The 12848-nt window shown below is 55.5% G+C and overlaps 1 protein-coding gene across 7 annotated transcripts in view; it reads left to right on the forward strand.

The window, feature by feature from the left end:
* LOC127035280 (adhesion G protein-coupled receptor E3-like) overlaps positions 1-12848 on the forward strand; it is a 37738-nt gene that overhangs the window by 19604 nt on the left and 5286 nt on the right. For 3 of the 7 annotated variants that reach the window (XM_050924976.1, XM_050924981.1, XM_050924982.1), the window contains 7 exons: positions 3858-3992; positions 6156-6287; positions 7181-7248; positions 9874-9978; positions 10671-10848; positions 11393-11512; positions 12208-12410. In XM_050924976.1, coding sequence (XP_050780933.1) covers positions 3858-3992; positions 6156-6287; positions 7181-7248; positions 9874-9978; positions 10671-10848; positions 11393-11512; positions 12208-12410 — 941 coding nt within the window. The remainder of the gene's footprint in view (positions 1-3857; positions 3993-6155; positions 6288-7180; positions 7249-9873; positions 9979-10670; positions 10849-11392; positions 11513-12207; positions 12411-12848) is intronic. The other 4 variants (XM_050924978.1, XM_050924977.1, XM_050924979.1 and 1 more) reach the window with 4 other exon arrangements.

Consider the following 12848-nt stretch of genomic DNA (forward strand, 5'->3'; position numbering starts at 1 on the left):
GAACACAGACAAGTCCACCCTGGCCCCCACACAAAGGGTGGAATTCATCGGGGCCGTCCTGGACGCCACTGTGGGCAGGGCCTTGCTGCCATTGCAGCGGTTCCAGGCCTTGTCGGCCATCGTGCAACGGCTACAGACAGCCCCCTTGACGTCAGTGAGGACGTGTCTAACCCTGTTAGGCCACATGGCGGCCTGTACTTTCGTGACCAATTACGCTCGGCTCCGCATGAGGCCACTCCAGCTGTGGCTCATCGGTCATTACAGGCCGACAAGACAGCCACTAGATATGTTAATCACGATCCCCCAGGGGGTCTTAGATTCTCTCGACTGGTGGCTGGACCAGTCAGTGTTGTGTGCGGGTCTCCCCTTCCACCCATCTCAGCCCTCGGTGTCCCTAACAACAGATGCCTCAGATCTCGGCTGGGGGGCCCACGCAGGGACCCTGAGGACGCAGGGCCTGTGGTCCCAGGAGGAGGTGCGGCTACACATCAACATGCGGGAGTTGAGAGCGGTCCGTCTTGCTTGTCAAACGTTCTGTCATCAGCTCCAGGGTCGTTGTGTCGCGGTGTTCACCGACAACACGACGACCATGTATTATATCAACAAGCAGGGCGGCACCAGATCCTCCTCCCTGTGCCACGAGGCGATACGACTCTGGGACTTTTGTGTAGCCCACTCCATTCACCTCATGGCTTCCTTCCTCCCCGGAGTACGGAACACGCTGGCGGATCGATTGAGCAGATCCTTCCTGTCACACGAGTGGTCCCTCCGCCCAGACGTCGCCCTCTCCATCTTCCGGAGGTGGGGTTATCCCCGGGTGGACCTCTTCGCGTCCAAAGGGAACAGGAAGTGCCAAGCGTTCTGCTCCTTTCAGGGCAGGGAGCCCGGGTCGATAGCGGATGCCTTTCTCATCCAGTGGTCGACCCACCTGTACTATGCGTTTCCCCCATTCCCGTTGGTCCACAGGGTCCTTCTGAAGGTGCGCAGGGACAGGGCTCACGTGATCATGGTAGCCCCGGCATGGCCCAGACAGCACTGGTACCCCATGCTGCTGGACCTGACCATAGCCGACCCAGTTCCCCTGCCCCTTCATCCGGACCTGATTACCCAGGAGCACGGGACCCTCTGTCACCCGGACCTGCAGTCGCTGCACCTAGCGGCGTGGCTCCTGCGTGGCTGACTGGCTCTGAGCTGCGCTGTTCCACGCCGGTGAGGGAGGTGCTCTTGGGCAGCAGGAAGCCGTCCACAAGAGCGACATATTTGGCCAAATGGAAGCGCTTCTCCTTTTGGTGCGTGGAGAAAAATCTCCGCCCTATGGAAGTTTCAGTAGCCGACATCTTAGACTACATTTGGTCCCTCAAAGGGCAAGGTCTGGCCATATCGTCGTTACGAGTCCACCTAGCAGCTATCTCCACCTTTCACCCGGGTGCGGATGGTCGCTCTGTTTTTTCCCACCCGACGGTGTCTAGATTCCTTAAGGGGCTGGAACGTTTATACCCTAACGTCCGTCCCCCTGCTCCAACCTGGGATCTTAACCTGGTGTTGTCCCGGCTCATGGGGCCCCCCTTTGAGCCGTTAGCTACTTGCTCCCTGCTTTACCTCTCTTGGAAGACGGCCTTTCTAGTAGCTATCACCTCAGCTAGACGGGTGTCGGAACTCCGGGCTCTTGTGGTAGACCCCCCATATACGGTCTTCCACAAGGACAAGGTGCAGCTGAGACCACACCCTGCTTTTCTCCCCAAGGTGGTCTCAGCCTTCCACGTCAACCAAGAGATATTCCTCCCGGTCTTTTTCCCGAAACCTCACTCCTCAGGCAGGGAGCAGCAGCTCCACTCGCTTGATGTCCGTAGGGCTCTCGCGTTCTACGTGGAGAGGACTAAGCCCTTCCGCAAATCCCCCCAGCTTTTCGTGGCAGTAGCGGACCGCATGAAAGGGCTTCCTATCTCCTCCCAGAGGTTATCCTCTTGGGTAACGTCCTGCATCAGGACCTGCTATGACTTGGCCCACGTCCCTACGGGCCGTGTGACTGCGCATTCTACCAGGGCGCAGGCGTCGTCGCTGGCTTTCCTTGCCCGTGTGCCCATCCAGGAAATCTGTCGGGCAGCGACCTGGTCATCGGTCCACACCTTTGCTTCCCACTACGCCCTGGTCCAGCAGTCTAGAGAGGATGCGGCCTTCGGATCTGCTGTGCTCCATGCCGCGACTTCTCGCTCCGACCCCACCGCCTAGGTATGGCTTGGGATTCACCTAACTGGAATGGATGTGAGCAATCACTCGAAGAAGAAAAGACGGTTACTCACCTTTGTAACTGTTGTTCTTCGAGATGTGTTGCTCACATCCATTCCACACCCGCCCTCCTTCCCCACTGTCGGAGTCGCCGGCAAGAAGGAACTGAGGAGCGGGTGGGCCGGCAGGGATATATATTGGGCGCCATGGCGGCGCCACTCCAGGGGGCGACCTGCCGGCCCACTGGAGTTGCTAGGGTAAAAAGTTTCCGACGAACGTGCACGCGCGGCGCGCACACCTAACTGGAATGGATGTGAGCAACACATCTCGAAGAACAACAGTTACAAAGGTGAGTAACCGTCTTTTCTGGAAACACGGAGCCACCTTGGTGCTGTCAGGAGAACCCGCGAGTGTCGCAGGGTCGAGGGGCAGAGGAGGCAACACTTGGCAGGAAGCAGCTGGTAGGTTCTGACAGGTTCAGTCTGCCCTGGGAGCAGCTTAGCCTCTGAAAAGACAAAACCATGGCACCGGCCAGGCTGAGACACAAGTAACGTGGCACCTGCACAGTACAGACAGGATCAGAGCTGAGGCCCATCTAGCCTGATATCCCGGCTGCAACGGGCCAAAGTCAGATGCTGCAGAGGACGGTGGAAGAGCCCTGCAGTGGCAGCCAGGGGATAATCTGCCCTCACTTCCTGGTCTCCAATACTCAGCTGGGCTGAAGCCCCACAACAGGAGGTTTTCTCTCTTCCCAAATGTTTGTGCCCTTTAACTATGATCCCTCTGGCTGTTCTCATCATCCACAGGAATGTCCAGTCGCTTCTTGAATCTTGCTAAATTCTTGGCCTCAGGGACTCCTGTGGTGGGGAGTTCCACTGGCTAATCGCACATTGCGTGAAACAGCCTTTCCTTGGCTCCGTTCCGAATTTCCCCTCTTCTTACTTCCCTGACTGGCACTTGCTCTCGTGTTATTAGGTGGGGAGAACAGAAGCTCCTCATCTCCCTTCTCTATCCCCGTCAGGCATTTATAGACTCTTAACACGTCCCTCTTACGTTCACTCTAAGGTGACAGCCCCAGTCTTTTCAATCTCTCTCCATAGAGGGATTTTCCAGGCCCCTGATCATTCTCATTGCCTGTCTCTGAATCCCTCTGGTTCTGCACTGTCCTGTGTGCAAGGGGGAGCCCAGGGCAGCTTGTGGGGTGCAGAGGAGGTCACCTCATTGACTGATATCCAGGCATTAGACCAGCCCTCATGTTATTCTCTATCCCCTTCCACCAAAGCAGCTCCCCATTTGTCCCCTCCAGGGGCGGACGGCTCATTCAGGCATTGCCGTCTGCACTGATATTGCGGCACTGGGCATCGCCAGATCCGCTTGGTGGCTTTAGCAAGCAGCAGGCACGTGTCCCAGCAGGGCTGCTTTTCCCTTTCCAGCTGGAGCGTCTCATTCCAGACAATAGCCAACTTGCTCCCGTTCGCTGACCCAGTCACTGAACTCCTGGCTCTAACCAGCCCCGTCTCCCCAGAGCACGGTGCAGTTCGGATGCCTGGATTATCCCCCAGCAGCGTCCCCTAGTGCCCAAGGTCCAGTTCCTAGATCAGCCTGGTCTAGCGCTTTCTCTCTCCTTGCAGACATTGACAAGTGCCAGCGAAACGCCACAATCTGTGAGCCCCACGGGAACTGCATCAACATGCCAGGGAGTTACATGTGTAAATGCAGTTGGGGATTTGGGAAGAGTCAAAAGGATACGGCTCAGATCTGCACAGGTACAACGGGAGCTGTACACAGTCGTGGCAAAGACATGATGCTCCTGGCTTTTCTGCAGTGTTGTTAACTCGTGGTGTTGCCTTAAAGCCCCACCTCCCAGAGTCATGTGATTCCACTTTTGTCTAAAATCAAAATTAGGGTCTGGCCCACATGGTGGAGGAAAAACTGCCAAACTTTACGCCGGGGTGACTGACAAAACGACGCCAAAATGGATTTTAAAAAAAAAATCTCGTGATTTTTAAACCAAGCTCGTGACTTTTTTGCAGCCTGGCTCATGGTTTGGGGTTTTATTGATTGCTTGATGTTGGTTATGCTGTTAATGCACCGCCACTGAGCTTACCCAGTATCTTGAAACTTACCAGCATTCATGGATGGTGAAACTAACCAGGTTCCCTTAGGTCTCATTCTTTCTCTGCGCCACACCTGGGCAAAGTGTCTGTTCTAACTCCTAGCCTGTCTTACAAATTGGAAACTGAGCCCAGGGATGAAAGTCGCCATGTCTCTTGCCATGCTGTCTAATTCCACCGAGGCATGAGCATAAGGCATTGGGGATGTTGTTAGAAGCTGCAGCATCCCCCCAAACCTGCAGGTGCAATCAGAGATCATCTGAGTTCTGCGTCTCCATCTCTCATTGCCCCAGATAGGACTGCAGGCTCCCCAGGGGCTGGCTGGCCGGAATGAGTGCGTCTCTGCATGTACAAGCCGAGTCCCTAGGTAGAAAACCCCACTCTCTGCATGGGGTGAGTGACCCTGCTGCACCATGGAGTCCCAACATCCCCCGCGTATCCCCCTCTGCCCGGCAGCTGGCGCTACCCACGTTGGCAGCCTGGCGGGGGCACGGCCCTTCAGCGTTTGGTTAAATCACGGCAGGGCTCTCTGTGCCTAGGAAGGGCGGGGCCCGTATGTCAGATCAGACTCTTCACTGTGGTGAAAGGTCCCAGGAGCCAGCGACGGCAGTAAAGTCCCCTCCGTTTGAGACCAGATTGGTGACCCGCTGGGTGGTGACTCCGTCTGGGGCTATGCTGGGGGTCAGGCTGGGCGGGTATCTTCTGGCATCGGCTTCCACAGGCCGGATCGGCAGCGAGTGTCGAGCTGGCATCATCCGTCTGAGGATTCGGTGGATTCACCTTGCAGGGCCCTAGGCCTGGGGGTCACAGCAGGGTCCAGGAATGGACGTTGGGCCGCTGCTCACTGCGCAGTGTTAGGAATAGGGGGATCCCCTGGATCCAGCTCGCTTTCAAACAACCCGTTTACCAGCCGTGCAGGGCCTGGCTGCATGTGGGGATCTGCAAGCTTCTGCCATAGACCCCTGTGAGTGCCACCAGAGAGCAAAGAAACTAGATTAAAGGGACAGCACCCAATTCCCCTGCACTCTCCTGGCTGCAGCCCACCCACCCTTCTCCTAGTGCTCCATGGGAGGGGCGGGGCTGGGTGTATCCCAAACAGGGAGGGGACCCATCGGGCTGGGGTCTGTAACGCTGAGCGTGGTGCCCCCTTCTGGCGACTAGCTCCAGTTCAGCGCCCCCTTTCTTCTCTTCCACCATTGCAGCTCACAGAGTCGCGGCTGCCCCGTGTCTTGGCCATCCGGCCAGGTCATGCTGTGATCCCTATTCTGGGGGAGTCTTTCAAAATCAGACCCCTCTCTCCTATGCCTGCTAGTGAAAACCTTCCTCTGGGGCTCCTATCCCCCCCTCTGGCCTTCCTAGCCCCCCTTGCCTCAATCCCCCACCACCAGGCCCAGCCCTCAGGCTGTAGAGAAGCCTTACCTGTCCCCTCCCAGGCGAGCTTCCTTCTAGCTAGCGCCCTGCACGCAGCCTAAGTCACTTCCCCTTTGCAGCTTAACTGGCTGATCGAGCCCCCCCTTAACCCCGCTCTGTCAGGGCTGGTGCAGGGACGGGATGGCAGGGTCCTGGTCTGGAAAAGGTTGGGCCCCCAATCTAGGCGGTGGGGGAGGGGTTGCGCCGCCGGGATTGGAGCCCTGCAAATAGCAGGGAAGAAAGGAGAACTGAACGGAGGCGGGGAGGGGGTAGATGGAGCAGAGATACTGACTGACAGACCACGCCCCCTTCAATGGGTGGGAGGTGCCTCCGTGGGCATTTGCCCCCCATGAGTCCCCAGCTGTGCTGTGTGTGACACCCCCCACACATACTTTTCCCTCTCAGACATTGACGAGTGCAAGAAGTTCCCAGATATCTGCGGCCCCAAGGCCACATGTATCAACACCTACGGAAGCTACCTGTGTGAGTGCCAGGCCGGCTACGTCCCCTCCAACGGGAACACGACCCTGTGCCAAGGTGGGTCCTGCTGCACGGAGCATGGAGGGGACACCTGGGGGGCTGGGCAGGGCTTGGGGTTAAGCAGGCAGAGGGTTTGCCCAAGGGGGCAGTGAGCTGGGAACTGGTCTGGGACGGTGCGCCAGCCCCCTGCCCCCATGGACGGGGTCCCTCTGGGTCTCAACCCTGGACGGGGAGAGCTCAGCCTCCAGACCCTCACCTCCCCCCAGCCCAGCCTGTCCGTCCACTGGGGTGTTTCCGGTTGTCTCAGAGCCACAGCCACCAGCGTGCTCAGGTCTGGCTTGGGGAGCGGAGCAGGGGCTGTGCCAGGGCCAGGCTGGGATTACACCAGAGCCAGGACAGGAAGTGAGTGAGCAGGGCTGCCAGGGGCCAGGTGTCTCTTCCCTAGGGTTGCCAACTGTCTAATCACACAAACCCAAACACCCTTCCCTGCCCCTTTTCCAAGGCCCCTGCACTGCCTACTCCATCCCTCGTCATCTGCCACTCACTCTCTCCCACCCTCACTCACTTTCACCAGGCTGGGACAGGGGGTTGAGGTGTGGGAGGGGGTGCAGGCTCCAGGTCAAGCCTGGGGAATAGGGTTGGAGTGTGGGGGGGCGGGGTGCAGGTTCTGGGATGGGGCTCAGAGCTCAGGCAGGGCGTTTGGGTGCGGGAGGGGGAGTGGGATGCAAGCTCTGGGAGGGGAGAGAGAGACAGAGTGAGACGGGGAGGAAGGGAGGGAGTTTTGGAGCAGCCGCATGTTAAACTGTTGTCAGGGCAGGACTGGCATGTGCACAGAGAGCAGCCATCGGGGCTGGGAAGAGAAGGGGATTTTCCCCCAGACAGGAGTGAGTTGAGATGAAAATCTGATATGAAAGCTCTAACGTCTGCTCCTCTCTTCCCATCGCTCCAAGTCCCCAGCATTAACTCCAGCGCTGAGTTCGAGGAAATCAAAAAGACATGCAGGAATTTCTCTCTGCAGGTACGTTTGACCCCATCATTCATTTGTTGGGGATTTTGCCCTGTGTTTTTTACCACCAATACAGAAATTCCCAGACAAAAACCTTTGCTGTTGGTATTACAGTGACCCCTGTAAACCCCAATCCAAGATCACGGCAATTCTGTGTTTGTTTCTTTCATCGCTGGGACTCGATCCTTCTCATCTCTCTAGCAGAGCAGAAGAATTACTTCTTGTGTCTTGCTTACAATGCTCCTGCTAGTACAGGGGTTCTCAAACTGGGGGTTGCTACCTCTCAGGAGGTCATGAGGGTATTACATGGGAGGTTGCAAACTGTCAGTCTCCACCCCAAACCCCGCTTTGCCTCCAGCATTTATAATGGTGTTAAATTTTTTAAAAAGTGTTTTTAATTTATGGGGGGGGTCACACTCAGAGGCTTCCTATGTGAAAGGGGTCACCAGTAGAAACGTTTGAGAACTACTGTGCAAATACATCCCAGAATGAGGTTTGGGTTTTTTTGCAATAGCATTAAACTTTTGACTCTTATTTAGCCTATGATCCATGGCTTCATGGTCTGGGATACCTCCTTGGGAGGGTTGGGAGGGTATTTCAGTCAGGCTGAGAAAAAGATCCTGGTTGTTGGGGAGAACGGAGAGCTGTGTGCTCTCCGCAAGCTCATCGTCGTCCTCCTCCTCCTCCTCCTCATCTTTCCCATCCGCAGAATTCTCAGGCATGGCTGAGATTACCCCCACCTCGGAAACCACAGTCAGGGGTGGGGTAGTGGCGGCAGCCCCCCCTAGAATTGCATGCAGCTCAGCGTAGAAGTGGCATGTCTGTGGCTCTGCCCCGGACCTTCCATTTGCTTCTTTGGTTTTCTGGTAGGCTTGTCTGAGCTCCTTAATTTTCATGCGGCATTGTAGTGAGTCCCTATTGTGGCCTCTGTCCATCATGCCCTTCGAGATTTTTTTCAAATGTTTTGGCATTTCGTCTTTTGGAATGTAGTTCTGCTAGCACGGAATCCTCTCCCCATACAGCGATCAGATCCAGTACCTTCCGTGCCATCCATGCTGGAGCTCTTTTTCGATTCTCAGACTGCATGGTTACCTATGCTGATGAGCTCTGCATGGTCAACTGTGCTGATCAGCTCTCCATGCTGGGCAAACAGGAAATGAAATTCAAAAGTTTGTGGGGCTTTTCCTGTCTACCTGGCCAGTGCATCCAAGTTCAGATTGCTGTCCAGAGTGGTCACAATGGTGCACTGTGGGATAGCTCCCAGAGGCCAATATCACTGAATTGCAGTCACACTAACCCTAATCCGAAATGGCAATACCGATTTCAGCGCTACTCCCCTTCTCGGGGAGGAGTACAGATATCGATATTAAGAGCCCTTTATATCGAAATAAAGAGCTACGTTGTGTGGATGGGTGCAGTGTTAATTCGGTTTAACGCTGCTAAATTCAAAATAAACGCGTAGTGTATTATTTAGCTTGTGATCCACTCTGACCCCCAGAGCCCTTTCCGCAGGGCTCCTTCCTAGGCAGGCAGTTCCCATTTGGTATGTGGGCAACTGATTGTTCCTTCCTAAGTGGAGAACTTTACATTTGTCCTAGTGAACTCCATCCTATTTACTTCAGACCATTTCTCCAGTGTGTCCAGATCATTTTGAATTTTAGTCCGATCCTCCACAGCACTTACAAACCCTCCCAGCTTGAGATTGTCTGCAAACTTTATAAGTGTTCTCTGTGTGCCATGATCTAAATCACTGATGAAAATATTGAACAGAACCGGACCCAGCACTGATCCCTGCGGGACCCCACTTGTTCTGTCCTTCCAGCTTGACTGTGCACCACTGATAACTGCTCTCTGGGAATGGTTTTCCAACTAGTTATGCACCTACCTTAGAGTGGCTGCATATAGATTGTATTTCTCTAGTTTGTTTATGTCACATGAGTCAGTGTCAAAAACCTCACTAACATCAAGATATACCCCATCTACTGCTTCCCCCAGCCACAAGGCTTGTTACCCTGCCAAAGGAAGCTGTCAGTTCACAGGATATATTCTTGGCAAATCCATGCTGACTGTTACTTATCACCTTATTATCTTCTAGGTGTTTGCAAACTGATATTGAACCTTCTAAAACTTCTGTAGCTTTGCGAGTGGCTGGTCCCCAGACTTACACCTCCATTGTCTTCCTGCAGGAGAGCATTGAATCTACAGACCATGTACTCTGATTTCTTCTGCTAATTTTCATGTTGTTTCTTTCCAATATGCACCTGCATGTCTCTCTGCATCTTCTTTCACTTTCTCTTTCCTCTCCCCCACAAGCACTACATCATCTGTAAAAGGCAGGTGCCAGGGGACTCCTCTCTGGCTGCTTTCTGTCAATGCATCCAGCACCAATGTGAACAAAAAGGGGCTTAGTCCCAAGCCTTGATGTATTCCAACTGTTACTAGAAACTGTTTCCTTTCTCCACATGAACCTCTCGCTGTGGCAACAGTACCATCGTACATGTCCTGGACACATCTGGTATAAAAGCTTTATTCACTCAGTGAGGGATGGCAGAATCAGGCCCCTGCATAAGGCAAACACCAATGTCGGTCGCCCTTGGCATCTGCAGCACTCACCCTCTGCCCTGGGTCTCTCTGCAGGGAAAGCGGAGCAGCAGGAGCAGCAGTTTTTGCTCTTTCTTTAATTCAACATTAGACATTTTGATGTCCACGCGCAGAGACGGGAGTGCAGCGTTATCACTGGAGGTGAGAGGCTCCGCTCCTTAAATGTGCCCTGCAGGCTAGTGCCCCTGTGTGTGCCCCAGAGCCCTATGTGCTGCTGTGCGAGGTTAGGAGTGTCACTGGAGGGGAGGGAGACATGTAGATACTCCTCAGACAAGATCTGTGCCCTCCACTGCTGTGGGGAGGGGGGGTGCACCCTCTAGTGGTGTTTGTGTGAGTGCACATTTGTGTTGTACACCCACATGCGCCCTCTAGTGTTCAGAACTGTTGTTGTTCATCAGAGGTGCTATACTGCTAACAGTTAATGGGGATTCTCCTCCAGCTCATCCATCAGTGACCTAAGTGTTTCAGGCAGCAGGATCTGTGCCCTATTCCTGCCCTGCCAGACATTTCTGAGCAGCTGCCTGATGCAGCATAGAGACAGCCTAGGAAACCGTGGGCTTGTTCCCTGGCATCTGTAGTGGAAGGATGGGAGATGGGGGAGCAGGAGCGAAGAAGGAAGGACAAAGGGTTCTAGCCCCAGTTAGCTTCAGGTCCCAGTGGGGCCCTGAGTCAGCCTCAGTGAACCTCCCTTGTATAGGGCTCCCCCTCTGAGAGCACTGCAGCCCCTGAACTGGCATTGGCTGTGATGCCTGACACCCCCTGGGAACACATGGGACGTGGCACCTGAAACCCCGGACTCCTCGCTCCCAGGGCTTTTTCTTTCCTATCCCCAGAACGCGACTCTCCGTTTCAATGCCCTCCTGAACAGCACCTCCCTCTGGGACAGCGGAGACAAGTGGGTGGTGGGGTCGGCCGTGACCGTCCTGCTGCAGAGCGTGGAACTGGCTGCACTGGCCACTGCTCTCCGGTCTCTGGAGAGGACAACACAGAACGTGACGACAGAGTCTCTGGGTGAGGGGGGACGTGTGGCTTTCAGCGCCACCTGCTGGCTGCTGTGAGATATGGGGTTACACTCTGTGCCCCAAATCCATTGGAAGTTAGAGCCTATATATCATTGTGATGTGAGCCTGTGTTCAGTACAGACAGAGAACAGCACTGCCCCTGCACCAGGAAATATAACCCAGCCCCGCCAGTGCCCCCAGGAGCAACAGCAATGCCTGAGAAGGGTTTAAATTTGATATTTGGCATTTCACCACTAGGGGCTGCCACGCTGAGCCAGGCGCCTCCCCCCACCCACACTACTCCCCCTGCTGGGGATGCAGCATCCCCAGGGAGACACGGCCAGAATGGGGGGAGGGGATATGGGAGGGGTGATCAGTGCAACTCGAGGGGGAGGGCACCAAACTTCCCCCTCCCCTAGTGCAAAAGAGCCCTGAGGCCCCTCTGGCTCCAAGCGGAGTGGGAGGGGGGTGGATCTGACCCAGAATGGACAGATTCCCAGGGAAGTGGTTTCACAGCAAGGGGCTGTGTCATTTCTCACCCCCACGCCCCACAGCTATCCAGACATGGCTCGTCACAGGGAACTGCAGCCAGCACAGCGAGATCTTCACCCTGAGAGCTTACGAGGAGACGATGGACGTGCACTGTGATACAGTCACCGGGGCAGCCACACAAGGTACCATCCTGGGGATGGAGACATCCGGGCACAAACCACGGCACAGAGTGGTTCCCGGCCACTGAACTCCAGTCTGGGTTCCCCCGTTCCTCCCTCTCTCCCTCCCTATGGATCCCCAGGCTGGCCCCGGCCTCTGTCTCTAGCCCTGGAGTGCTGCTTGCTGGCTGAGCCAGTGGTTCTCAGGCTTTGGGCCATGGAGCTGACACCTTCGTTCCTGTCTGTCCCACAGCTTGACCCCTGAGCAGTGAGGAGTTGGGGGCACAGAGGGGAGACGGCTCATGGGAGGATCTTCGGTATGCAGTGGGCCCAGAAAATGGAAAGGGCAGCTAGCTAGACCCCCAAATGGAGATGTGGGGGCCCAGGGTAACGTGTACCTTCAGCTGCCTATTCAGGGCCCTGAATCCTCCAGCACCAGGAGCTCATCCCTGACCAGCCCTTCTCCTGCTCTTCTTGAGGAAAAACTGAATCTTCATCTCTGCATCCTGCAGCTGGACATTTCCAGGCAGACGTGTTCCTGGGGGCTCCGAGGGAGATGGTATCATGGTCCAGTGGCTAAATCTTAAGAGTTGTGGCCAGGATCCTGGGTTCTATTCCCAGATCTGCCATAGACTCACTGTGACCTCTGGGCACCTGGCTGGCTCGTTCTTTGCCATAGTGTCCCCATCTCCTTAACAAGGGATCTTCTCCTCTCCCAGCAGGTTTGGGGTCTGCTGCTTTTATTTCCTACTCCACCCTGGACTCCATCATCAGTGCGAGACATCTCAGCAAGGGAAATCTGCCGGTTGGTGGGAAGCTGGAGAAGAGTCACCTCAACTCCAGGGTGGTGAGTGGGGCCGTTGGAGACGGGAGACCCATTCACCTCTCCAGACCCACAAAATTCACCCTGCGCCACAGGCAGGTGTGTGGAGGGAGATCCCCTCGCTTTGCTCTGTACCTGGGGCTCCAGAGGGGCATATAGAAGTTACCATCTCCTCCCGGGCATTTGGACCGTGCTGCCTTTCTGGCTCCCGATGGTCCTGAGAAGAGGAGGTCTCCTTATTCCTGATGCGTTGGGGCTGTTTTACTGGAAGAGGTTACCGGGGGTTGTACCACAACACATGGTTGTGCAAAGTGCTCTAGAGTGGGGGTGGGCAAAATACAGCCTGCAGGCGCCATCTGGACGGGAAGCCATTTTAAGACAGCACACAAGCTTCCACTAGGGTTGGGGGACGCACCATGCAGCTCAGCCCCATTCCGGCCAGAGCACTGGTTCGGGGGACTGACCATGTGGCTAGACCCCACTCTGGCCTGGCAACTGCGTCACGGGCTTCACCACACGACTCCCAGAAGCCACAGC

This window comes from Gopherus flavomarginatus, chromosome 16 (genome assembly GCF_025201925.1).
Source record: "Gopherus flavomarginatus isolate rGopFla2 chromosome 16, rGopFla2.mat.asm, whole genome shotgun sequence".
In the NCBI taxonomy this organism is placed as follows: domain Eukaryota; kingdom Metazoa; phylum Chordata; order Testudines; family Testudinidae; genus Gopherus; species Gopherus flavomarginatus.